General features: G+C 43.5%; 1 protein-coding gene and 1 long non-coding RNA gene across 9 annotated transcripts in view; one reads left to right on the forward strand and one right to left on the reverse strand.

Moving 5' to 3' along the window:
• The window catches only part of ASB4 (ankyrin repeat and SOCS box containing 4), a 31,731-nt gene extending 20,920 nt beyond the window's left edge, over nt 1-10,811 (forward strand). For 7 of the 8 annotated variants that reach the window (XM_039527164.1, XM_039527157.1, XM_039527163.1 and 4 more), the window contains 3 exons: nt 1,240-1,730; nt 3,431-3,544; nt 10,061-10,811. In XM_039527164.1, coding sequence (XP_039383098.1) covers nt 1,240-1,730; nt 3,431-3,544; nt 10,061-10,249 — 794 coding nt within the window. In that variant the 3' untranslated portion in view covers nt 10,250-10,811. Of the gene's footprint in view, nt 1-1,239; nt 1,731-3,430; nt 3,545-9,156; nt 9,393-10,060 lie in introns of those variants that run through there. The other variant, XM_039527160.1, reaches the window with a different exon arrangement.
• A 46-nt stretch (nt 10,812-10,857) lies between these two features.
• Nucleotides 10,858-25,607, reverse strand: LOC120399169. The gene is made up of 3 exons (XR_005595002.1): nt 25,453-25,607; nt 24,752-24,820; nt 10,858-11,142 (listed from the first exon to the last, which is right to left on the reverse strand). It is a non-coding gene; the product is annotated as an uncharacterized LOC120399169 (long non-coding RNA).
• Between the last annotated feature and the right edge of the window lie 812 nt (nt 25,608-26,419).

Here is a 26,419-nt window from a genome sequence, read left to right on the forward strand (position 1 = left end):
AGTGCCCTAACCATCAGTTATTGGTAAGGCTGGGAGTTTGTCATGGAGGTCATGGAAAGTCACGGATTCCTTGACTTTCCATGACCTCCATGACTTTTGCAGTGGTCAGTGTGCCTGGCTCAGGGGCAGCTCAGGCAACCCTTGTGCCAGTCGCACTGGCCGCTGCTGAGACAGTCTCGGGCCCCACTCCCAGCAGCAGTGGAGTTTGGGTGTGGGAGGGGGCAGAGGGTTGGAGGAGGAAGCAGGGGATTAGGGCACAGGACAGGGCTTATCTGGGGGGCTCCCCAGAAGTGGCGACATCCCCCTTGCTCAGTTGCTAGGCAGAGGCATGGCCAGGCAGCTCTGCAGCCAGAAGATTATTTTAGTCTATTCCAGTCTTATGGTGGAACCACCAGGTGGCGATCTCATTTAGTCTTACAATTTCTTTTTTTTACCGTACTAGTAGTGTCCAGTCTTTGAAGAAATGCTGTATTGTTGTTAGTTATGCTTTGAAATTTCTTTTTGGGGGAGCTGTGGCAAGCAGTAAGGCAGTTTGCTCTGTGCCTTACATGCTCTAACTAGAGTCAATTCTTGGAGACAGAGTTGCTCTCTAAGAACTGGGCAATGATTCTTATGCTGAGGTTCCTGAAAGTGGGGATTGCCTGCATGCTGTTTGTGACCACCTCTGTTCAAGAACTTATGTATATAGTTTAAAATGAACAAGTTGAACTAAGAATATACCCAGACTCTCATTTCTGTTCCAATGGGAAGCCAATCTGCAGGGCCTCTGCAACTTGACTGAGAGATTACACAATTCTGATCTATTCATATTCTGATCCTCTGCCAGTTAACATGGTATTTGAGCAGAAGAGCCACTGCTCTCTTGACACATTTTTCTCCTTTCTGCAGCATGATGTGGAGGAGAGCATGTGGCCCTCTGGGAGGAACTTCTGAGCTAGACAGGCAAGCAAGTGATATGTGTGCTATAAATACTTAGAGAGACAGCCCAGATGAGATGTATGCATCTTTAGAAAGAAAGAGATTTTTGCGTTTGCTTTTTTGTGATGATGGGTGACCTTATGAAAACCTAGATAGAGATGTTTGCATAGAGAGAAGAGACTAAGAGGTGGGGAAAGAGGATATCATAAGTGGAGCTTTGATTACAGAACAGAGCCATCATGTACAGTATCTTTGTGAAACTGGCTTAGAAAAACAATGTGTATTTGCGCAATTGTTTCCCTTGATTCTTCTTCTTAACAGGAGCAAATGTGAACATCACAACAAACAATCAGGATGAAGAGACTCCCCTGCACACAGCTGCACGTTTTGGCATCCCTGAACTGGTGGCATTTTACATGGACCAAGGAGCAAATGTTGATGCTGTCAATGCCCACATGGAAACTCCACTGGCCAGTGCAGCTTACTGGGCCCTTCGCTTTAAAGAGCAGGTGTACAGCCGGGAACACCACCTAATCTGTAGGATGCTGCTAGACTATAAAGCTGAAGTTAATTCTCGTGATGAAGATTTCAAATCACCCCTCCACAAGGCTGCCTGGAACTGTGACCATGTGCTGATGCACGTACTGCTTGAGGCTGGGGCTGAAGCAAACCTGATGGACATCAATGGCTGTGCCCCCATACAATATGTTCTGAAAGTGACATCTGTGCGGCCAGCTGCCCAGCCTGAAATTTGCTACCAACTTTTACTGAATCATGGAGCAGCTAGAATATATCCTCCACAGTTCCACAAGGTGAAGGATGTATATGGTGCAATGGTGCTACTCTAGAGTAAAGTTAGAGTGAAGAGATGATATCAGGATCTGGATTAGCTTTCTGGGACAGGTTCAAAGTTCAGATTTTAGTTCAAATAAGGTTAGGGTTTGAATCAGGATTTGATGTGACCTGTGCTTGTGAGAACTTTGGCCCAAAATGACAAAAATACTGCAAGATCAGCTGTTCTCATGAGATTTGCACCTTCTCATTGTTCCAAGAGAGCAGCTACTGATGCCATAAATAGCCCCCTTTTGGTTTTGGAGCCAACCAGAAACCAAAACTGTAAGTGTTGGTTCAAATGTAAGGTTTCGGATCTTCCCTTATTTCAGATATACTGATATGCCTTAGTCAAACCCAAATTACTGGGCTCAATATAGGGGGAACCAGGTGACATTTAATGGTTTGTGATATGTAAAGGAGGCTAGACAAAGTGATCTACCAGTCCCTTCTGGCCTTGAAATCCATGAATTTCTGATGAATCATTTACCCCTGAAATTTGAAGGCATCACATTTGAGTTGTTGTTCTCTACTAACATGCAGTATAAATGGGTAAAGCCAAAGAAGAGGGTTGACTAGAGAGTAGTGGGGAGGAAGATCAAAATATTTGCAAGATATTCCTCAAAGAATTTCTTGAGGTCGGCAAAGTTCAGGGCACTCATCAACATGGAACATATAGATATATATATATCATTACTCCAGGAAAGGAGAGGGCTTTCTGTACTGAGTAGGGAAACACAATATGAACCTGTCTATGCTAGCACCTAAAGTGTTTTCACCACTGTTTGAGGAAGTCAAGACCAGCTTGTTTTCATAGTATAGACTGGGCCTTCCCTTGAGAGAGTATTGTGTAGAGGACTGGGAGTCAGGCCTCCTGTGTTTTATTTTTGTCTCTGCCACTGACCTGCTGTGTGAGGTGTGTCAAGTCTCTATGCCATCATTTAACCACCTGTAAAATATGTAATACTTTAGCTCATAAGGGTGCTCGGAGGCGTACATTATTAATGCCTACACAAGGCTATGCAGAAAGGTAAGCATCCAATAAATGCAAAGTGGTATTGCATGAATGTGAGCAAGGGCAGGATTTGGTCCACTCTCAGTTAACAAGCCATATTAGAGTCAGAACTGCGTCCAGGGCTCTTGCATGATTTAAAAGCTTGACTACCTATTTATAACAGTGTTATTTTTCTTCCTTCCTTTTACAGTGTTAGTCAGGGCAGGACTTTTGTTCATATTCAAGGACCTGTTCTCTGCTCAGGCACGCATGAAACTCCTGTGATTAACATTCATCAAAGTTATGCCCTATGTTGGATAAGGGGAGTGGGGAAATTGTTAGTACATTTTGTGACTGACAGCCTTCAGAAACCAGGGAGAAGATTGCTTCCATTCATGAAGGTACACTCTAACCTGGATGTGGCCTAATGGATTAGGCAGTGGGGTAGGAACTGTGAGAACTCTTTTCTATTCCTTACTGTGGCACTGATCTGCTGTGTGACTGGGGGGCAAGTAATTTATCTCTTTTCTCTCCCACCTTCAGTCTGCCCTGTCTATTTAGAGTGTAAATGGCCATCTCTTACTATGTCTTTGAACAGAGCCCAGCACAGCAGGGCCCAGATCTCAACTGCAGCCGGTAGGTGCTACTGAAATTTAAAGAATCATAATGTCTGCTTCCCTCTTGCAGGTGTTGCAGGCCTGTCATTCCCACCCTAAAGCCATTGAGGTTGTCATTAACTCATACGAACACATCAAGTCAACATCAAGGTGGAGAGGAGCTATACCCGATGACGTCTTTGAGGTAAGCTTTTAATGAGCTTCCACTTGTGTTTGCAATGTTTGCCTCCCTAACATTTCCACCCAGTCACAGAAAAGTGATTGTAATTACAGATAATGCTTTGGAAAGCCTAATCCAAGAGGGCAGGATGAGTATTTTATAAAATGGCTTGCACACAGAAACAGGAAACAGAGAATGCAGTGCTGATTCTAAGCAGTAGCACTGAGAATTTCAGAGCTATGTGGAATATTTAGGTTTACATTGCAACTTTAAGTGACAGTTCATTTTTGAACAGGGTATCGGAGGGAGTGCACAGCAGGAAAAATAGATACTTGACATTTTTCATGTGGAAAGTTTTCTCACAGAAAAATACTGTATGGTCAACAATGATTTTTTTTCTTTGTCAGAAAATATATGTTCTGAGCCAAAAAGAATGGATTTTCCATCAAGAAATATAAAAACCCCATTTTCATTTCAAACCAGCATTTTAAAATGAAACGACAAGTTTTGTTTCATTTGGACATAAAAAGTCACCATGTTTCTGATTTTCAGTTTAAAATAAGTAAACAAAATGATTTGCCGCATCAACATGTCTCTCTGAAATGACAGATTTTCAGTTTTGACATTTCCGAGTCAGAACTTTTCAGAAGTTTTCATTCTGTTAATTTCTTTTTTTTTTGATATTTGAACTTCCTATTTGGATTTGGACCAGAAACTAATTTCAAAATGTCAAAATTTCCTGTTGGATTGAAATTCCATTTTCGGAACTTTTCTAAGTAACAGTCCCTAGAGGAACTCTGGCTGAGCCAGGCACAGTTTCTCTAGGGCATGGGAGCGCCATTATCCTTTAAGTCAGTCTAGCATGTGTTGATTGTGCCCCAGTTCATCTCTGCTGGCTAGGATGGAGGGAAGTGGACGGCTGTGGCTCCTTCCACTTTGGAAAGCTTAGTGCCATTGCTGCTGCTAGGTTCATGCAGTCTTTGCTGTCAAGGAGAGCAAGGATTGTGACTGTGGCTGACCCGTCTGCTGGGCCCTCAGTGAGTAGATTTATAACATCAGTGGATAGTATAAAAATGCCATGTTGCGTGTATGTGACACTGCATGTTTTTCAGCCTTGTTATGGTATTTCTGGCAATTTGGTCATAGCTCCAGAAGGAAATTCATGACATGTATTATCCTGAGAGACCTCGTTATCTCTAACTTGCTTCTTGCTTGCATATATAAACCTGCCCCTGGAAATTTCCACCACTTGCATTTGAAGAAGTGGGTATTCACCCACGAAAGCTCATGCTGCAGAACGTCTGTTAGTCTATAAGGTGCCACAGGATTCTTTATTGCTTTTACAGATCCAGACTAACACGGCTACCCCTCTGATACATGACATGTATATGCATCCATGAATAAGGCTGCTGGATGAAAACAGAAGGGGCTGGGCTGGGGGTAATTTAGGTGAAAAAAATCAGCATAGACATACCCTGAATCTCCTCTGAAATCAGGAATAACTCCACTGAAGTCAGTGGAGGAACATCAAAGCTGGTAAAAATGGGATGAACATTGTAATAGAATGAGCAACTATATTATACTATTTTGCCACTAGGTGGCACTGTGTGTAAAATACTTTATTTAAAGGTAATCCTAGCCATGCCTGGCAGTACATTACAGGATCTTATGATGAACATATCTGGTGTGGATAAGCAAGCTCTTTAGCCAGTCCATATCTAGTACAGAAGTACATGACATGGTGTTAGCTGTGGGATTAAGAACAGAAACAAAAGGAAAACAGCAACAAAGCTTGCAGACAGAGGGAACAAAGGTTGCAGGATCTCATCAATATGCCACTCTTCAATGGCCTGGATAACTTCAGCTTTGACAAACTTTCAGAATAGACAGACTGGAAGCAGTATTTTGCAAGATTTCACATTGCTACCAAACTCCACAAGGAAACTAATGATATACAGGTATCTTCTTTAATTTATGCTGGGGGGAAGCAAACAGAGCATATCTTTAAATTCTTTTACTTTATTGACGACAGTCACAAAGATGACTATGACAGGGTTCTGGCTATGTTTGATTCATACTTTATATTTCAGAGAACTATGAAAGAGCACATTTTCACCAAAAAACTCAAGGACCAGGGGAAAATGGTGAATGTTTTATTGCAGCTCTGCATGCATTGGTTAAAAACTGATTTTGGGAAAGCAAAACATGAAAATACCAGAGACAGTCTTTCACAGATGGTACAATGAAGAGAGATCTAACTCTAGCCACAGCTATTCAAATAGCAAAGCAGCCTGAACTGGTAAGGCAGCAAGAACATGGGTAACTTGCTAAACTTGACAAATAAGACACTAAGTTGGAAGCTGTGAACAGATGTAGCAGGAGTGCTAAAAGTCGTTACCATAAGACCCCTGATGAAAAGAGAGAGAATTCTCAGGCTAAGAGGGACAAATTCCAGCCTATATGCACAAGGTGTGAAAAAAGTCATATCCTAAGAGATATGTCCAGCCAGAGACAGATGATGTATTAAATGCAAGAAGTATGGACATTTTGCAGCTGTTTGCCACACCAAAGCAGTCAGGGAGTTGACTCATATTACAGACAATCAAGAGCCATTGTTTCTGGGATTTATCACGTGTGAAGACATAGAGCCTTCCAGGAAAGAGAAATTGAGTATTCATGGCAAGATTGTTGATTTTAAAATTGACTCAGGAGTTGACATCACAGTTAGCTCAGAAGGGATTTACAATCACCTTCAACCCCTCCAAGGGCTTACGTCACCTGACACAGCTTTCACTAGCCCTGAGGTATTGTGAATTGCATGGGCCAGTTCACTACAGAAACAACTTACAAAGACAGAAGCTATGCATTCAGAGTGCATGTGTTCAAAAGATCGAAGACCAACAACTTTCCCAGCTACAGCGTGGCAGCCATGATGGGCCCAGTGAGAAAGGTGGAAGATTTGGATGGAAGATTTGATGATCTTGAACTTTTGAAAGGAGACCCAGCACAAATCCACTCTAAGGGCTTGGCTACACTTGCAAGTTGCAGCGCTGGTAGAGGCTTTCCAGCGCTGCAATTACACCCCGTCCACACCTGCAGGGCACAACCAGCGCTGCAACTCCCTGGCTGCAGCGCTGGCTGTACACCTGGTCAGGTTGGGGTGTAGCGATTGCAGTGCTGGTGATCCAGCGCTGCTCATCAAGTGTGGACACACACCAGCGCTTTTATTGGCCTCCAGGGAATAAGGAGATATCCCAGAATGCTTTTAACTAAAATTACTCCCTTTGTTTTGTTATGCAGCCTGTCTTTGTTTTGTTGTGAACCTCCGGAGGAGCTCCGTTTCTACCGGAGCTGATTATCAGCTCCTGTTTGCTGTGATCAATCTGTGAACAATCAAATGAGATCCTCCTCCCTGTTGTGAACAGCTCTGTGGAGCTCCTCCGTTGCGGCTGCTGCTATCTAAAAAACAAACATAGCTCCTGTTTGCTGTGATCATCTGTACCTGGCTGTAAACAATCAAATGAGAGGCAGGCAGGGAAACAGCGGGGAGTCGTGCAGGCTGTTTGCAATTAAGAGTTAAGACTAAGGGGTCAGAAAAATGTTCTGATTTTTCAAGTCAGGAAGCTAAACACACAGTGTTGGCTCCAAAAATCCCCTCTCTCTTTCCCCCCGCTCCCTGTCACACTAGACCCCACTCCACCCCCCTCTTTTGAAAAGCACGTTGTGGCCACTTGAATGCTGGGATAGCTGCCCATAATGCAGCACTCCCAACAGCGCTGGAAATGCTGCAAATGTGGCCACACACCAGCGCTGGTAGCTGTGAGTGTGGCCACACACCAGCGCTGCTCCTACACAGCTGGATGACCAGCGCTGCAAACTACCAGCGCTGCAAACTGTAAGTGTAGCCATACCCTAAGAGGCAATCTGAAGTATACAGTGTACAAACACCTCTACCAGAGAGCCCTTGAAAGAGACTAGTTACAGATTCATGCAAATTCAGAGGACATAATTACCTGTTCATTGGGAATTGTTTTCCCACCTATATAGAAATTTTGTACCTGAAAGACATATGTCACAGTGTTATTGAGAAACGGAAGTGCATGGTTGCTCACATCCGTATTCCAGAATAACTAGTGATGGGTGATGGACCACAATTCACTGCAGCAGCATTTAAGACATTCCAAATGAAATATGATTTTGATCATATTATTAGAAGCCCACATTACCCGCGAATGAATGGAGAGGCTGTGAGAGCTGTCCAGGCACCCAGGAAAATCCTACAGTAAGAAGGTCCAGTCCTTGCTCTTCTGAGCATGGGTGTAGTTTGACTTCTATATTTGGGGGATGGGGGGCAGGGCCTGGCAGAGCTGGGGCCAGCTCCACATGGCAGGGTCCAGAAAGGGAGCGCCACCTCCACCCCCTGACTCCTCTTAGCAGGCCACCCAGCCTGTCTGGGTTGGGCGGGGGCACAACCAAAAATTCTAACTCAAAAGGGGAGTTGGGGGGTCAGCTCAAAAAATTTGAAAACCACTGAAAGTAGGGTGCATGCAGGGGGTAGCGAGAGGCTGTGTGCAGTGAGGGGTGCAGCTCAGGGTGCAGGGAGGGGGCTAACTAGGGGCTGTGTGCCAGGAGGGCGCCCTTATGGTTGCTGTTCCCTGAGGGCTCTGTCAACCCCAGAGCCTGGTTCTGCCCTGCCTCTGGGCAGATCTTACCCACTGCATGGGCAGTCAAAGGGGGCTGGGAGTTTAGTAGTAGCCACAGCCCCGGACACCAGCAGTAGGAGATGGGGGCGCGCCACAGCCGCCTGCTCCATGGCACCAGCCAGAGAAGCAGCCGCCCTGCACTGCCCAGCTCTGGTTTCCTGCCTCTGACCTGACCATGGTGTGGGGTGTCAGGGAGGGGAAGCAGAAGAGGTGTGTGTGTGTGTGTGTGTGTGTGGCTGCCCCTGGGCCTGCCCCACTGTGGTTAAGGCACTGCAGTTTGGGGGGACAATGCCCCCACCATGCCTCCCCCAAATGCCGCTCATGCTTCGAGTTACAAATCAACACCAATAGTGGCTACTGGATATAGTCCAGCACAATTCCTGATGGGAAGACAACTCAGAATTACTGGTCCTATTTTGGAAAAGAACCTAGCTCCATAGTGGCCAGAAAGAGAGTAGCCAAATTGGATAAAAAGGTTAAGTGATGTCAAGTATCAGAGGGGTAGCCATGTTAGTCTGGATCTGTAAAAGCAGCAAAGAGTCCTGTGGCACCTTATAGACTAACAGATGTATTGGAGCATGAGCTTTCATGGGTGAATACCCACTTCATCGGATGCATGTAGACGAAGTGGGTATTCACCCACGAAAGCTCATGCTCCAATACGTCTGTTAGTCTATAAGGTGCCACAGGACTCTTTGCTGCTTTTACAAGGTTAAGTGAGTTTATGAACACTTTCACAACCGACGTCACTCAGTTAGAGAACTGCCAGGTCTAGAACATGGTGACTGTGTTTATGTCAAATTGGATGGAGAAAAAGGATGAACAACTCCAGGTGCTGTAAAGAGAAAGAATTCAGCACCCACATCAAATGCGATCAAGTCTAGTGGTGAAGAGTTCAACAGCAGTCATTGACATCTACAATTTGTTCCTCAGAAAGAACAATCAACAGAGCAAACTCTATAGGTGGCAGATACAGAACAAGAAGAAGACTCAAGACAGTCGTTGCAACTAATGGACAGCCAGATGACCAAGCTGTTACATGTTTGGGTCATGTAATTAGAAAACCAGCATGATATTGAGACACTTAACAGACTGATAGTTACTGAACTTCAAAGATAATGTGATAGTGTAAATACTGTAAATGGTAGGAAAGTAGATCTTAAAGGGGAGATGTAATGGAATGCCAAACTGTATTATACTGTTCTGCCTCTAGGTGGCACTGTGTATAAAATACTTTATTTAAAGCTAATCTTATTAAAGCCATACCTTGCAGTGCATTAAAGGATTTTATGATGAACACATCTGGTGTATATAAGCAAGCTCTTTAGCCAGGCCATATCTGGTACCAAAATGCATGACAAATAGCAGACCCAACAATACTTTCAGCTGTTCTTAAACTCAGGTAACCCTGAAAGTCTGAGCCAGATGTAACAGTCTCACTTAGGGTATGTCTGCATTTCAATCAAGCTAGTTTGGGTACTAGTAGTAATGAAGCCGCGCAGTATGGGCTTCAACATGGGCTGTACAAGCATACCTGGAACCCGGAGTAATTATTGCAGCGGCTGGTCCGCGATAAAGTCTGTGCTGCCATAGCTTCACTGCTCCCAGTATTTGAGCTAGATTAAAACTAGTTTAGGTGTGTCTACACAAGTTGGAATTATGCCCCCAATGTGTAGACACATACTTAGATGCCACTGCTCAGTAAAATGAATATGTCATTGCTGCAAAATGTATCATAGAACCATGAGATGGTTATAAGTGTTTTCTCCAGATTTGCCCAGTTTTATGGGAGACGGGGTCTTATTGACCTAAAATACATTTTGTTTTGTCTTTGCAGAGGCACAGAGATTTCTACGACTCTCTGTTCACCGTGTGCAGTAATTCACCACGGTCGCTCCTGCATTTATCTAGATGTGCTATTAGACGAATATTGTTCAAAAGATGCCACAAAGGAGTCCCTTCACTTTCCATTCCACCTCCATTGAAGAAGTACTTGCTTTTAGAACCAGAAGGAATAATTTATTAAGCCTTAGCAGAGCAGACTGATAGTCCCTGCAATCTCTGGCTCTGCACACATGTGGAGGGAATTATCATCAGGGAGTTTTCACTAGGAAAAGTTGAAGTTCTTGGCAAAATTCTTATGCAAAGAAGGATCTGGTTCCATAAATACCAATGCCGGACTGCTCTCTCCATTATATATACTGATCCTTTGTTCAATCTAGTTTTAAATTAACTGAACCAAGTGCGACTTCCACCGCTTCACTTAGGTAATGATTCCACTGTCTATTAGGTATCACTGTGGAGAATGTTTTCCAGATATCCAACACAAACTGCCCTGGATATTGGTTCAGTTTAGTTTTCTTCAACCATCATCTCAGGAAGAACAAAACAGGATAGTGTCAGAAAAATAATCTCTCATCAGAGTCAGCTACATCTTTCCCCAGAAACAAAAAGCGCAAAGGGCTTTGAATGAGGCCCATCGACTGAGTTACGGTATTTTAAGTTGTTTTCCTATGGATTGCCACTGAATTGGATGTTTGTTTATTATGTGCTGCATTGCATCACATCATATAATGTTTTGTCATTCACTGTAATTACATCATTGTGCACGTGGAGCAAAGAAGAGATTAGCAGTGTTTACGTTCATACCTGTGTGTGATGAAATTACGCACACAAGTAGCAATGTGTGTCATTCAGTAAACTTGCATGCTGCTGAAGAGTTCACCATCCCTGCTGAACTGCATCATATGGTAACTGTGGCAGGTCACCATTTCAGCTCAGCCCACAGCTCATAAATTCAGGTCCTAGAGAGGAATCTGGAGAAATTGCTCAACTGATGGTACTACAGATCTTTTTACGAGCTGTATCTCTTGTTTGTCCACATCAGGCCAGATCCTGCATGGTACCGAAGAAGAGTACCTGGTAAAAAAAAAAACACAGGTAAAAAGAGTAAGTCTGTGGCACAGAGAACCTCATTCTGAGGTCATAAGAGTGATGCTATATCCCGCCTAATAGCAGAAAAAAGGCGTAGGAGAGGAATGCATAACAAAGTATCCTTTTAGTATGATGAGAAGCATGCATAAGCCCATGTCGCCTCAGAGAATGGTGAGAGAGAGCAGCCATATAGGGGGCTTGAGTCTTAGTGCCACATAAGGTTTGTCTACACTGCAATTAAAAACAAAACCGAGGCTGACCTGTGCCTGCTGACTCGGGCTTACTGGGCTAGGACTGGTTCATTGCAGTGTAGATGTTCAGGCTGGGGCCGGAGCCCAGGCTGTAGGACTCTCTGAGGAGGGAAGCCCCAGAGCACAGGCTGCAGCCCGAGCCTGAACATCTACAGCTCAACTAAACAGCCCCACAGCCTGAGCCCCACGAGCCTGAGTCAGCTGTCACGGGCCAGCTGTGGGTGTTTAATTGCAGTGCAGACCTACCTCAGTGCGCACTACTATGCCTAGCACTTCAGTTCAGATGCACCCCTGAAGAGCAACAGCTGACATGTTGTGCACCGATGACAAGAACTTACTGAATCAACCCTGAAAAGTAAAGCAGAATGATTACAGCACGCTTGGCTCCTTCTTATGTAGCCTGAGCAATAGGAGTTGCATTTCAGTCAGAGAGGTGGTATGGTCTGAGAGGTGAGGGGCCTCCATTTTATTCCTGGCTCTGCTACTGAGGTTTTGTCTAACCCTGGGCTGGTCACTTATCTCCCCTATGCTTCCGTTTCTCCATCTATATAAAGGGGGCAACAATCCCTGCCTCACCGGGTGTGACCGGTTATGCCCCTTAGGAAGCCACCTGATGTGCTGAGATACCACTGAGTCTACCTGTTCTGCCAGCATGGGCCCCCTTTAATCTGTCTTGCTGAGCCAGGCTATTAAAGCCTCCTCTAACACACACACACACAGGCAGGGCCACATCCAGCTGCAGATCAGCTCTGGGAAGACTCAGCTTAAGGGACTTGCTCCAGCACTCTGCTGCTCACTCCTTTTAAGGGGTACAAACCCAAAGGTTTCATGAAATTCGCCCCCTCCCGCAATGTGGAGAGAGGTGTGCACACTTCTTGTCCCCCCCAGTTAGAAATTGCAGAAACTGGGTTTAATAATAAACAAAACATTTTATTAACTATAAAAGGCAGATTTTAAGTGGTGTGACAGACCCAGACCAGTGTGGTACAGGAGTCTGGTAGAGGGCAAATATACTGGTCACTGGCTGAGTAGTTTTCTGTTCCCTGAGTGACCAGAGCAGGGGCTGCACTAGAGTAATCAGGAACCTGCTAGAACCAATTCAGGCAGACAGGCTGATTAGATCACCTGCAGCCAATCAAGGCAGGCTAATCAGGGCACCTGGGTTTAAAAAGGAGCTCACTCCAGTCAGGGAGTAGGGAGCCAGAGGAGAGGAAGTGTGTGTGAGGAGCTGGGAGCAAGAGGCACAATGAGAGGGAGAGGGAGAGGGAGAGGGAGAGCTGTAGCTGTAGCTGTAGCTGTAGCTGTAGCTGTAGCTGTGCTGCTGGAGGACTGAGGAGTACAAGTGTTATCAGACACCAAGAGGAAGGTCCTGTGGTGAGGATAAAGAAGGTGTTTGGAGGAGGCCATGGGGAAGTAGCCCAGGGAGTTGTAGCTGTCATGCAGCTGTTACAGGAGGCACTATAGACAGCTGCAATCCACAGGGTCCTGGGCTGGAACCCGGAGTAGAGGGCAGGCCCGGGTTCCCCCCAAGCCTCCCAACTCCTGATCAGACACAGGAGGAGTTGATCCAGACTGTGGGGAAGATCACTGACATGATCAAATCTGCCAATAAGCGCAGGAACCACCAAGGTAGAGGAGGAACTTTGTCATAGTGGTAAAAGGGGTAACATACAGAACAAAGCAGATTACTAAGCAAATGAAATCAAACATGCAAACTAAGCTAGTTTTGCTAAAGAAATTGGTTACAAATAGTATTTGTCACCCTAGATATTATTGCAGGCACTTTGCAAAGTTTCTGTGGCTCAGAGTTCCAGTTATATTCCTTTTCAGTCTGGACCCCTATCTTCCCTTCAGGTGGCTTTTGCAGTCTTTCTTCTTGGGCAGACAGCCCTGGAGAGGCAGAGACCTGTTGGCCTTCTCTGCTCCACCCTTAAATAGGATTTACATAAGGCAGGAATCCTTTGTTTCCCAAACTTGACCCCCCCGCTTCCCTTACAGTGGAAAGTTACAAGAAGTCCCAGGCAATGTTTTAGTATCAGGTGACAAGACCATCTGACTCTGTAGTATCACAGCATCCATGAGTCAGTGGCAGTATGGAGTGTCCATAGGAAGGCCAAGCTTTTCACCATCCATTGTCCTCACTGATGGGCCACTCACCCTGTCTGGCTTTTCCATTGTTGTACCTGAAGTGTTAGCAGTGGGTGTCACCTAAAGCAGCATAGTTGAAATACAGATGCATAGTCAATTCGTAACTTCATTAAATAGGCATTCAAATTGGATAATTGTATTCATTAAATCATAACCTTTCCAATGATATCTCACATGAGCCATCTATAGTATAGCTCAGTTATGTCATATTCATAGGATCAGCATATTTTCATAAAGAATATGGAATGACACATCACACTGGGGTGTTGTGAGGCTGAATTAATTCATGTAGATGCAATGCTTTAAGTTCCTTCATGAAAAGCACTACCTACAAGAAATATAAAGGATTTGCTCTGTGTGTGTGTGTGTGCGCACTGAGTCATTCTCTGCAGGAAGCTAGATGAATGGACTTAGATGAATCTCTCAGCCCCTGGGATGATGGGGGAGCAGGTAGGGCAGAAGGAGCCCATAGAATATATGTTAGAGTATGGCCATGTTGTAACCTGACCTGCACATACTACTTTATCTATTCTGTGTGCTTCAATCTAATTCACACTAATTGCTTTAGACTCAGCAAAAGGGACTGTGCTAAGAGAGGCCTGGGCTCAGAACAGGACTGGGAGCTGGAAACTCCTGGGATCTGATTGCAGCACTGAGTCTGATGCCTTGTTTTGTGAAGGTGGTGGTGATTGCTGTGGTGTAGCTGATTTTTTCCACGGTAGAGCCCATAGCATGCTAAGTGTTTTCCAGACACATGAGAAAAGCCAGCCTGCTTGATTTCTCTGACGCACTTTACTTGTCTTAAAATGGAGATAGCAACACTTGCAGAGATGAGTGGAACAGTTAATATTTAGAAAACCCTTTGACGATTGAAAGCATTGTATGGAAGGGCTAAGTATTATCATTATATTATTATTAAAGCAGTTTGACCTAACAACTGACCTACCTTGAAAGTTTTCCTATAGTACAGTTCCCACCTTCCAGATGCCTGAATTGTATTTTTAAATCAATCTTTACTATAGCCAAATTTAAAAATGAAACAATCATCATATCTAGATATTATAAAACATTTTTAATCAGTAGATAAAAGGAGGTTAGCATCATTATTCCCATTTTACAGATGGGAAAACTGAGGCCCGGGGCAGCGATGTGATTTGCTCAAGGTCACCCGGAAGGCCATTGACAGAGCTGGGACTATAACCCAGGCCTGCTGAATGTCAGTCCAGTGCTCTAGCCACTAGGCTTACTTTTGTTTCATCTTGCTGTGAATTATATCAGAGAATGTGCACTGTGATAGGAGAGAACACTGGTTTGTTTATATTTAGCTAGACAATAACTCAGCTTGTTATTTAACATTGTCTGGTTCAGGCAGACACTTTTAAAGACGAATAACACTGACCATTTAAAAAAAAACCAAACATTTCCCTTGTGAATAAAATGAGGCAGGTAGTGTACTGAGTATTTACAGGGCCCCCTACTAACTGAAACCGAGCAAGGGTTCTTGAAAGGTCTCAGTGATATTGAACTTTATTAATGTTTTCATAGACATGGCCGGGAATGGCGAACCGCAGCCACTGGGAGCTGTGAGCAGCTGTACCTGCAGACGCTCAGGCAAACAAAGCATCTTGCGGCCTGCCACCCTGAACAAGCTGCGAACCAAGTTTGGGAACCCCTGCATTAAGGCCTAGTCTACGCTAGCACTCTAAGTCGATGTCAGTTATGCTAATTAAGTTACATAAGTAATGTAACTAAGTCAATGTAGCTTACATCGACTTAAAGTGGTGTCTACATGCGCTGTCGATGGGAGACGCTCTCCTGTCGACGTAGCTTCCGTCTCTTCTTGAGGTGGATTAATTAAAATGATGGTAGAGTGTTCTCTCATTGACTTATCACGTCTTCACTAGACCCACTAAATCGACGCCGCTGCATCGATCGCAGTGGCGCCAATTTATCTCATAGGGTAGACAAGATTTGCAATTTTTTTGTCAGTAGCCAGTTCTGTTTATTTAGCATCAGAATAATCCACTTGATATGGTCCCAGCTTGAAGCAATCAACTGAGATTTGCACAGAGGAATTTGAAAGACACCCTGGAAAAGGTTAGGTTGTCTAAAAAATATATTTTATAGGAAACGTATCTGTATCAAAGGGGGATCAGAGAAAGGCTCTGCAATCAGAGCAGGGTGAGATAAGACTCTGTCTTCTAAACGAATTAATTTATAAATTTGATGGCTGTGTGAACCTTTGTAGTCAGTAGAAGACAAAATGAGATCACTGATTTTATTTGAACTACGCTGGTTAAGGAGGTGTGATTCTGCATCTGGAAGAGGGAGGTCTAAGGGAGAACAATAGGGTTTTTTATGACCTGCCATAGTTAGGACTCCCTTGCTGAGAGAGAAGAAAAAAGGCTGTCACCACTGTTCCTAAATTCCCTCCTATCCTCCCCCTTTGCAGTGCGCACACTTGTTTTTTATTCTGTGGGCACCCAGCCTCACTTCTAAGCTTTGTACCAAGCAGGTGCCAGATTATAGCCATTGTGGGATCTGACAGGGAGCACAGCGGGATCAGGCTGATTATAATGATAGGAATTTGCAAGCTGTTAAAAACACTGAAGAACATCAGTATCCCAGAAAAGCCGAATGATACACTTGGACTGCATTTTTTGTTTTAAGGGAGCCCAACAGTGAATGAACCTAGTTATTTGTTAACTTGAGAAATTCCAGCATTTCTTTTTGCTGTCTCCTTCTCTCCTCCCACATGCTTAATGGAAACCCCCAAGTGAGACACCTGGTGGGTACCTGGAATTGGTTCATTATTTATTTAGCTGAGATGATGCAGTCAATTAGAATCAACAATAAATGTAAGTCCCTGGCCCTTGCAAACTATCAAACAACTCCCAGAATTGTTTTTTTTTAATATACTTTTAAAAATTGGATGGCTTTGGATTGGTGGTACTAGGAGACAAAGCCTGCCCCTTTTAGGTGATGAGTTCAAATCCAGTCATGGTCAATAATGACAAAAAGTTATTTTCAGGGCTCTTTGAGGCTTATGTAAAATCAGTTGCTTTTTTTCTGTCATGTTACCAGCAAAGAGGTATCCACATTACAATAGTCTCCACCACACAACCTAACTATCTCTAAAGATGGAATGGGCCTGGAGATAGAACTAGCTGCTGCATTTCTTGGATGTGGCCACATCCATCAGGAATTGGATGTCATCACAAATTCATTTGCAACAGGCCACTCATGGTAACAATTTACCGTCATCATTATTATTGAGAGCTGCATGTTAAGAATTGCACACCAGAAGCCATTTGCAGTGTGTAACAACAACAACTTCATTGAACAAACTAATATATAGACAATGTTGCACGTTCCAATGGGACAACAGCCATAAGAACATAAGAAGAACATTTGGCCATAAAGGGTCAGACCAAAGGTCTATCTAGCTCAGTATCCTGTCTTCCAATGGTGGCCTGTGCCAGATGCTTCAGAGGGAATGAACAAGTAATCATCAAGTGATCCATCCCCTGTCACCAATTCCCAGTCTCTGGCAAACAGAGGCTAGGGACACCATTCCTGCCCATCCTGGCTAATAGCCTTTGATGGACCTATCCTCCATGGATTTGTCTAGTTCTTTTTTGAACCCGGTTTTGGCCTTCACAACATCCTCTGCCAAAGAGTTCCAGAGATTGACTGTGCGTTGTATGAAGAAATACTTCCTTTTGTTTGTTTTAAACCCGCTGCCTATTAATTTCAGTTGGTGACTCCTAGTTCTTGTGTTATGAGAAGGAGTAAATAACACTTCCTTATTTATGTTCTCCACACCAGTCATGATTTGATAGATCGCAATCATATTCCTCCTTACTTGTCTCTTTTCCAAGCTGAAAAGTCCCAGTCTTATTAATCTCTCCTTATACGGAAGCTGTTCCATATCCCTAATCATTTTTGTTGTTTTTTTTCTGAACCATTTCCAGCATTCTTTCTATTAACGATCTACATGTATATGGACATTTCCTTTTCAGAGCACTTTTATAACATCTATTGACTTAGGCCCTGCTTTTCTACTGACTGCGAGCAGACAACTGGACCTATATTGAGCCCCATTGACTTAACCACATGATACATGTCAGCAGAGCAGGAGTTCTCTTAGGTCAAAGTCAGTCTAGCAGTATTCTGTACTGTGTGTTTCTCTAAAGTCTTTATTTTAAAGTCTTAGCTGATCAGCACTTAGCTCCTATGGAGATGACCCTGAGCTAGATAGTTGGGTTAGCAATATAACACTTTTAAGCAGCATTATGGATCGCATTGCTGGCCTAGTGCCAGCTGTGATACCTTCCCATGAGCAGAAGCCAGAGACTGCAAAGCACCAGCAGGAATCCTGGAAAGGGCTCCTCTAGGCAGCCAAATAGAAATCCCTGCTAATTCTCTTGACTATCCAGCCACAAATTTCTTCAAAGCCTTTGCAGTTCATCCTTGAAGCAGGCTATTCATCCTTCATGAAGCTCTGTGATGTCACTGGGCTGAAATGAGCAAACAGAGAAGGTTGAATTCTTCGCTGATTCCCATGGTATGCAGCACCATTGACTTCAGTGGGATTGTTCAGGGTCTATGCCAGCAGATGTTTCAGCCCCGAATGAGTAGATTTCCCCTCTTCACATAAAGTTCCTCTTTGTTAGGATGGAGGGATGCTTGTGTGCACTTTTTTCCTGCTGCTGCTCAGGAGGACAACAGGTCTGGGGTACATTGTGTAAATAAACAATTTACATGAAGAAAATATCTGACTCCATGTCACTGATTTCTCATCTAAGTTGAAACCACCAAGCCAGACCCCCAGCTTGGCTACTGCTTGGCCAGTGGGGAAGCACTATAGAGAGTGTGCTGGAAGATAAAGGATTGAGTGGTGATGTTTAATGTGCAACTTTTTAGCTTCAGATTTTGATTTTCTGCCATCATCTATTTTGTTAGTGCTCAGTTGAGAATCCAGCTGGTGGTTAAGTGTCTCCTGGAGGAATTGTATTTTAAGGAGGGACTTGGAAGAAAGGATGAAGTCCTGGCTTTCCAGGTCAGGGAACAGGTCCCAAATATAGGGTCTTGCCCCATACTTCTACCACACATTTAGGCACAGGCAACTGGAGACTCGAGTAGGAAACTAATTTTCTTTTTGCCTTCAACATCAATGCTAGGGCAACTGACTACACCCTTCCACACTTGCTTAGATGATATCATCAGTTCTCTTACTTTCCTGTGCTAGAATGGTCTAGCCAGCCACAGGGTTTGTTGAAACCTCAAGTTAACTGGTCTGAGGAGGAACTTATGCTGATCTCGAAAGACAGCAATGTTTAGCTTTTCTGGAGTTGTGTGGCAGGCACACACCTAAAACATTAGGAGATCTGTGGCTCTTCTGTGGTAGGATAGCTGACAGAGGCTTGACTTTATAGCAGAGTTAGCTCAACTGAAATTATCTCAGCAGCCCAGCGCAGTTATATTTTAAGCATTTGCTTTGCCACCATTATTTCAAATCACACAAAGACTTTTGACAAGAGATTTTGCTTGTGGGACCAAGCATTTGTAAATTAAACACATACCACATCAGCCTCTAAAATGGGATGAGAGATTGAAACAGTCCCATATATGATGGCTTTGTGTGGCATACACGATCGGTAGAGCTCTGCCAAATCAGAGAGACACTAGCCTTTCAACATGTTGCAGGGTCTGCAAGGCCCCTGGTGGGACACTGCTGCTTTTTTGAAGTGTTGCAAAGTGCAGACAGTCTGGGCACAGCAGTATTTCCATTTACTTTCAAGCTATGGAAGTGGATTCTCCCTGGACTCACTAGAGTTTGCTCTACAGCTAAATAACAGAACAGAATGTGCTATTAGCAGAGCTGCTGAAGCCTGGCTAGAGTCTGACACCTTAACCTCTCTGAGAATTATATTAAGGTGCTGGATAGATCTACTGCCGTCTCTATTTGTAGAACCGCAGGGATTTCTGGTACAGACAAGTGGGTCACAAAAGATTGCTGTATACAGTAAATGTCAGACCAAATTGGCTAGCTGCTCAGAAATTTGTTTGTGACTATTTCCAAATGCAACTCAAGCTTTGTACCATCCAGAGGGTTCCAATGACCTGTTTGATTTTAATACATTGTTAACGTTGTAACAACATACATTTTTTGTGTTGCTCCTTACACTATAGGGGCAGTGTATTCAGTGCTGCTGAATTAGAAATACAGCTTTTAAAACGAGGACAGGAGTGTATGTTATGGTGTTAATACCACTGATGAACTTCCATGCGCTCTATTTAAAGCTAGAACTAACTGGGGGTGTTGATATGAGCCCTTTGCTAGGTGCTTGAATACTGATGCAGTTGAACCCATGCGACAATGTAACTGACATGGGTTAGACTATTTTCATTGCTATTACTGTCAATTAGATTATTTTAACAACAAAATACCTTAAAATAGGAAGCAGGGCCGGCTCCAGACCCCAGCGCACCAAGCACGCGCTTGGGGCGGCATTTTGCCGGCAGGGCGGCAGGCGGCTCCGGCGGACCTTCCGCAGTCATGCCTGCGGGAGGTCCGCCGGAGCCGCGGGACCAGCGGACCCTCCGCAGTCACGTCTGCAAGAGGTCCCCCGGAGCCGCAGAACCGGTGTGCTTGGGGCGGCCAAATTCCTAGAGCTGCCCCTGATAGGAAGCTATATTGTCTGAAAATATCAGTAAAGAAAATCTCACTTTTTTTTGTTTAAGTTCATTTGAATCCAGATGTATTTGACCGAGAGATTTTCTGTACTAATTCCATCAGAGCTCACAACTGGTGAAATCAGACACACAATGGGGAAAAGACAAAACTGTAAATATGCAGCTCCTATAATTTTAGCAGCAAAAATCAGGGGCAGAAGAATAGCAACATTCAGAAATTTACTTTAGTAATAACATTATAAATTGACATCACACCTTTTTTTCCATGAGAGTGCCACAGCACCCCGTAACCTATATGCATGCACATAGCACTTCACACATTACAGAGATCCAGCCCCTCCAGATGCAGGGCAGCACCCGGGCAGACAACAGTACAGCAACTGGGGAAAGATTAAAGAGTGGCCAAGGAGAGCAGGGCAAATTCCTTCTCTAACAAAAAGTACCATAAGACTTTCAACCTCCATGCAGAGCAGAACTGACCTTGGTTTTTAAGGTATCATCTGTGAGATGCACTTGCACTAAACTCTATTGCGTTAAATGTATCTGTGAGGGATGAGTCAACCCAGGCATGTTTCAAACCTGTTGTTTCCTGGAGTTTGAGGGGCAAGCTGACCACTGTGGTAAATGTGTACAACCCCAGTGAAGTCAAGGGAGTTGTGCCTGCTTATGTCAGTGGTGTATTAGGTCCTAGGTATTTTGAATCTAGAAATGGGCTCAAACATAGCTGTGGGTCCCATCAACTTTGAACTGTGAATTGTTTGAAATCTGGACTCTAATTTGTGGTTTGGGCCCATCTCTGTGTTAGACCAGCCTTGCCATAGCTCTCCTGCCATGCCTTAACACAGAATGGTTCTTTCCTTCCTTCCTCTCACCCTTCCTGGTTTAAAGCCCTTTTGTTCTTGCTGCACTTAGTGGGAGTTTATACCAGTTTAAAATCATCTGCAATTTAGGTTTCCTTCAATAAATTATGCAACCACGCGCACACATGCTCAATATGCAAACATAATCCAAGACTATCCCCTATAAACCAATCAAGCTACTTTTACACGTTGAGAAGGAAGTAGGCAATAAATAACTATATTTATTTCTGTTTTTAAATATGTGGGAGGTGCTCGAATACTACATTCCTGGTGGCCACGTAAGTACATAGATACATAGGATTAGATCATATTCATATTAGATTAGATTAACAAAAAATGGAATATTGCATGTACTGTAATATCTGTCAATGCTTATAGGTTTTTGGTGCAATCAGGCTTGTAGCATTAGTGATCTGGAAGATGCACAGCATTCCATTCCGCTAGGTAGTTATATATAATTCAGTTGCCTTCATTGTTACTCTCCTCCCCTTCTATTTTAGAGTCAAAATTAACTGTGTGGTTTAACAAATCAGTATTTATATATCTATATTTATAATTATATACAGAGCTATAAATATATACACACAACATTATATATACAATAATATTATAGATGTTATTATATATATATATATAATAAGAAGGTTTTCCATAAAAGGTGCCTAGACTAAGAGTCTACCCTGACATGTAAGTGTGCAACTCACACTGAAATCAACAGGCCAGGGTCTCACCACAGATACACTGATAAATATGGAATAAAGTTATTGATATCAATGGAGTTGCACAAGATTCACACCTGTGTAGTTAAGAACTAAATATGTCCCACTGATATCACTGGGATTGTACATGTAGAAACAGAGAGAGAATTTGGTTCTTGGTCTGGAAGGGAAAAATATTTGTTTTATATAAGGAGCCACCATGAAGTTTGTGGAAGGGATTTCTCTATGGAGTTCCCATATGTCAGGTCAAAGTAAATTCTTGAATTAATTATGAAAATGAAAATTGCCGCATGCATTATTCCCCTTTTTAGTTCTATTTATTGTTGGAAGTCAGCTATAACAATGTTGGTATATTATTTCAATTTTCTTTTCTGAATGTATTATAAAGTACGACAGTTATGAGTTCAGCCTAAATAGATATATATCACTCAGTAGGTCCTTTTATTTTGTATCCTTTAATATTATCAGTGTGTTAGATCTATTAATTGCATCAAAGGACAGAAAAATGACCAAAGCCTTACACAGTCGGCAAGGCTGTACTGGTTTCCATGCATTGTCACATACTATTTGAGATATTGTAAAGTTGAAAAAACAATGGTTAATTTGCTTAAAAAAAATGTAAATGAATTTGATCAACTGTGTTCACAACAAAATAGGGAAAACTCCATGTTTCCAAGGATTTGATTTGTTAGCGAGTATTTGGACAGAAGAGGGCAGCACATGACGACTTCTAAGTGATGCACCTGATTCTGTTAGCGTTTGAAGTCACATAGGAGTAGACTCCTTTGCCAATATGTACACATGTGTAATGGAAACAGACAGGAACGTAATTATTGTAAAATGCTGTTTCTCTAGCTTTTTCCAGTCCGACTGCTCAGAGCATTTAATACAGGTTTGTGAAGTGAATAGCAAAATGCCACGAGGGGCTAATTTTATGATGTATTACTAATAGTTTTTTCTAGAAGTGAAAAACTGATAGACCTGGATTGAGCCACACATGGTGCAAACTATGATCCACATCTCTGACGATTCACTTTACTCCCAACCTTCACTGCTATTCCACTACTGAACCTTTTCTGAGCAAACACTGTCAATAAGGCAAGGCTGGTGGTTTAAACCATTGTACTACCCTACACACCCCACTTCAGTCATCCAGCTTTTGATCAAGTCCAGGTTTATTTTTATTATATTTGGCTTTTCTTACCACTAACCAACAGTAATTCATTTTACTCAGTCAGTTGTCAAATGTCCTTCACTTCTCCCATTCATGTAGCTCCACTACTCATCCTTGATCCTCTTGCCCTCAGCCCTGTGGCACAGTTGTCTTTGTCCGTGCTTCCTCCCTGAAGGCCAGCTGGTACAACCTAGAATGTGCTATACCTGCTGCACTGGTCTTTGAGGGGCACAATGGGCACTTCCGCCTGGAGAAACAGACCTAACCGCTTTAAAGCCCTGAACCAAGGAACAGATTTCTGTCTCAGTGCTAACATTGTTCCATTTCTCACTTATATTTTTAACCTTCAGTTCTTAACAAGTTTCACGGAGTTTGGAAACCATTTTGTTTTTTCGTTGAGCAGAGGTGGAGGTTGCCTGCATGACTCCCTAAAACACTCCTTTTTCTGTGTTGCCTACAAAAAACTTGACAACGGTGAGGCTGCTGGTGTGCTGAGACCACTGCTTATCATGCTGACCAATATTTTCTCATTGTACTTTCCCATGTGCCTCCATTTGTTGTCGCCTGTCTTATAGTTCAGTGCTTCTCAAAGTCGGGCTGCCACTTGTTCAGGGAAAGTCCCTGGTAGTCCAGGCCGGTTTGTTTACCTGCTGCGTCCTCAGGTTTGGCTGATTGCAGCTCCCATACCTCTCCCCCAGCTGCCTGGTTGGCCACTCACCAAGATGTCTTCAGGGCCCTCCCCACACTTAATACAGCTCTCAATGATTTCAGCTATTAGTAGTGAAGCCTACCTGCTGGGGCACACTAGACAGTCTCTTGCAATAGAGACACTGTCCCAAAGTAGATTTAATACTTAGATCTAAATGCCAGCAATGCTAGCTCTGCAGCATGTAACAAGACTCTCAATGAAGTCTAAATTAACTGCCTGCATGCACACAACCTATCTCAAGTCATTGGGCTTTGGAACCCATGTCCCCTGCCTAGCGAGTGCTGTTCAGTTGAGGGTGAGTCCCTCCATTTGGTTATGCCAGGTACAGTTCTGCTGCCCTCGGTTCACACAACAAGGATAACATCCCTTTATTACTCCTGCCCCAATTACAAGGAGACTGGGGATCGAACACCAGCCACGTGATCATTTGGGCGAGCAATCTCATCATGCTGAGCACCTAGGCAGGGTGGGTGTGTCCATGCAAACGAGATCAGCTTCCGAAGTCTTTTTCCACAGTTCACCACTAGATGTCAGGAGAGAGCTCATCCAAACTCTGCTTACACAGTTACACAATAATCAATGGGTTCCTTAAATGGCAGGCTGCTTGGCAGGATTTTTTTTTCTTTTTGGACAAAGGAAATAAATGGATGTTTAACCCTTCTGCCAGGTGGAATTAACAGCAACAAAGGCTGGATTAAATATCTAGGGGTTTTCTCCTAACAATACAAAACAGAACCAGCTTGGCTCCCACCCCGAATGCCTCAAAGGCAGTACTTCCCCACTCGCAAGCACTTCGTCTGTGTATAACAAAAGAAAAAAATTATTAAAAGAGAAAGATAACCCAGCATTAAGTTGGGAAAACACCACAACCATTATTCAAAAGCATGTAACCATAAGCAACCAACCCCCACACCCCCTGCAGTACATTAGGCAATGGCATTTGCCTCAGTTTCCTACCTTGTGGTGTGAAAGTGCAACAAACAAATGTCCCTTTAACATGCCACTCCCCTTCCCCTCTACTGCACCCTACTCACAGTTGGTTGTCCTTAGTCAGTGAAGAGCCCAAGTTCAGAGGTGCATCCACATGGGTCCAACTGCCATCCCTGAAAAAGGCACATGTAGGGGGCATTGGTCAATACCTCTGCTGCTGCTGCCACCTCTGCCACTGGCTTATTAATACTGCCACTGCTATTTCTACCATCTCTAGCCACTCACTGCTACTGTCCTCTCCACTGCTGCTCATCTCTGCCACTGGCCACTCACTGCCACTTCTGTGATATCATGTTCTGAGGTTCTCCCCATTAGCCTATCTTTTTGCAATTTCACTGGGTAGCAGGGAACCTCTGTGCTACTGCCTCTTCGTTGTCTTTCAGTACAACACTCTCCTATACCAGGTCTAAAGCATAGTCCCTAAATCTCAGCTCTAGTAATCACTAACCAGAAACAAGAACTCTCAACTGAGTTAAAAGAGCTCTGTCTTTAAACACCATAGAGAGAGCCTTAAATGTATGTAGAACTCTTTAGACAGAGACCACACCACTCATCTTGAGTAGGATTTGGCATTCCTACACCCTGCTCAGCATGTTGGGTTCAATTTAGAATGCCACCCTTAATCAGGGCATACTAAGCACAGTTCTGCTGCCTTTTACTCATACAATAAGGATAACAACATTTAATTACTCCTGCACTCAATATGAAAGTGAATTGCAACCGAAAACCTGCCAAAATTAATCACTTTGGCAAAGCGGGTCTATCTGCTGAACACCTAGGCAGGCCAGGTGTGTCTATGTAAATACAATCTGCTCCTGAAGTCTTTTCCCCCAATGCGTCACTCGGGAAAGCTCATTCAGACCCTGCTTTCAGATGTTTTCCATTATGTACTGATCTGTGTATCAGCAACAATCAGAATAAATAGCTCCTAGAAAAAGCAAGCTGGATTCATAGTGACTTGGATTTGAACTTTGAAGCAGTTCCTGAAATAGGCTCAGGGTGGTGAGGAGTGACACAGAATGACTAATCCTCCCAGCTTCTGGCTTGTCTCACATAAACATGTTTTTAAGTTCTTGGTACAGCTGGCATTGGAACACACTGTACTTTGTTTCACCCCCAAAGTCGGAAGAATGTAAGAACAATGCCAGCTGTTGTTTTCCAGCTGAGTGTCTAAGGACGCACATTTATCAAGCACAATTCTACGAAAGATGATAGAATGCTGTAAGCAAAAGAAAACAGAGGGTTCAGCAGCTAGCAATGGAACAACAACCCTGTGTTATTTCAATGTTTGTGATCACTTACGCCTTATTTACAGCATTGTTTTGTTTCCTTTTATCCAATGCTGGCTGCATTTCCTAAAACTAGCCCATTCATTTCAAAGTGTCTGGAGATAAACAGACTATGGGAGGCAGGATTAACTTTTTAGGCTTGCAGCCTCAAACAGTTGGAATCATCTTCCTGCTTCATTGAAACAGGCTGGCACATTGTTAGGTTTTAGCAAACTCTTAATTCTTTATTTTAAAAAAGCCTTGACTGTCAAATGAATGGAAGCTGTGACCAATCACTGTTGTCTGCTGATACAAGGCCCAGTCCTCTTGTCTCCATGTGTAGGCAAAACTCTTCCTGCTTCTGGACAGAAGGGTCAGACCTTTAGATGGAAATGTTCTGCAGAGTTGTGCTTACCCCACAGAGCTGGGCTCCAAATCTGGACT

Source organism: Mauremys reevesii, linkage group 2 (assembly GCF_016161935.1).
Source record: "Mauremys reevesii isolate NIE-2019 linkage group 2, ASM1616193v1, whole genome shotgun sequence".
NCBI lineage: Eukaryota > Metazoa > Chordata > Testudines > Geoemydidae > Mauremys > Mauremys reevesii.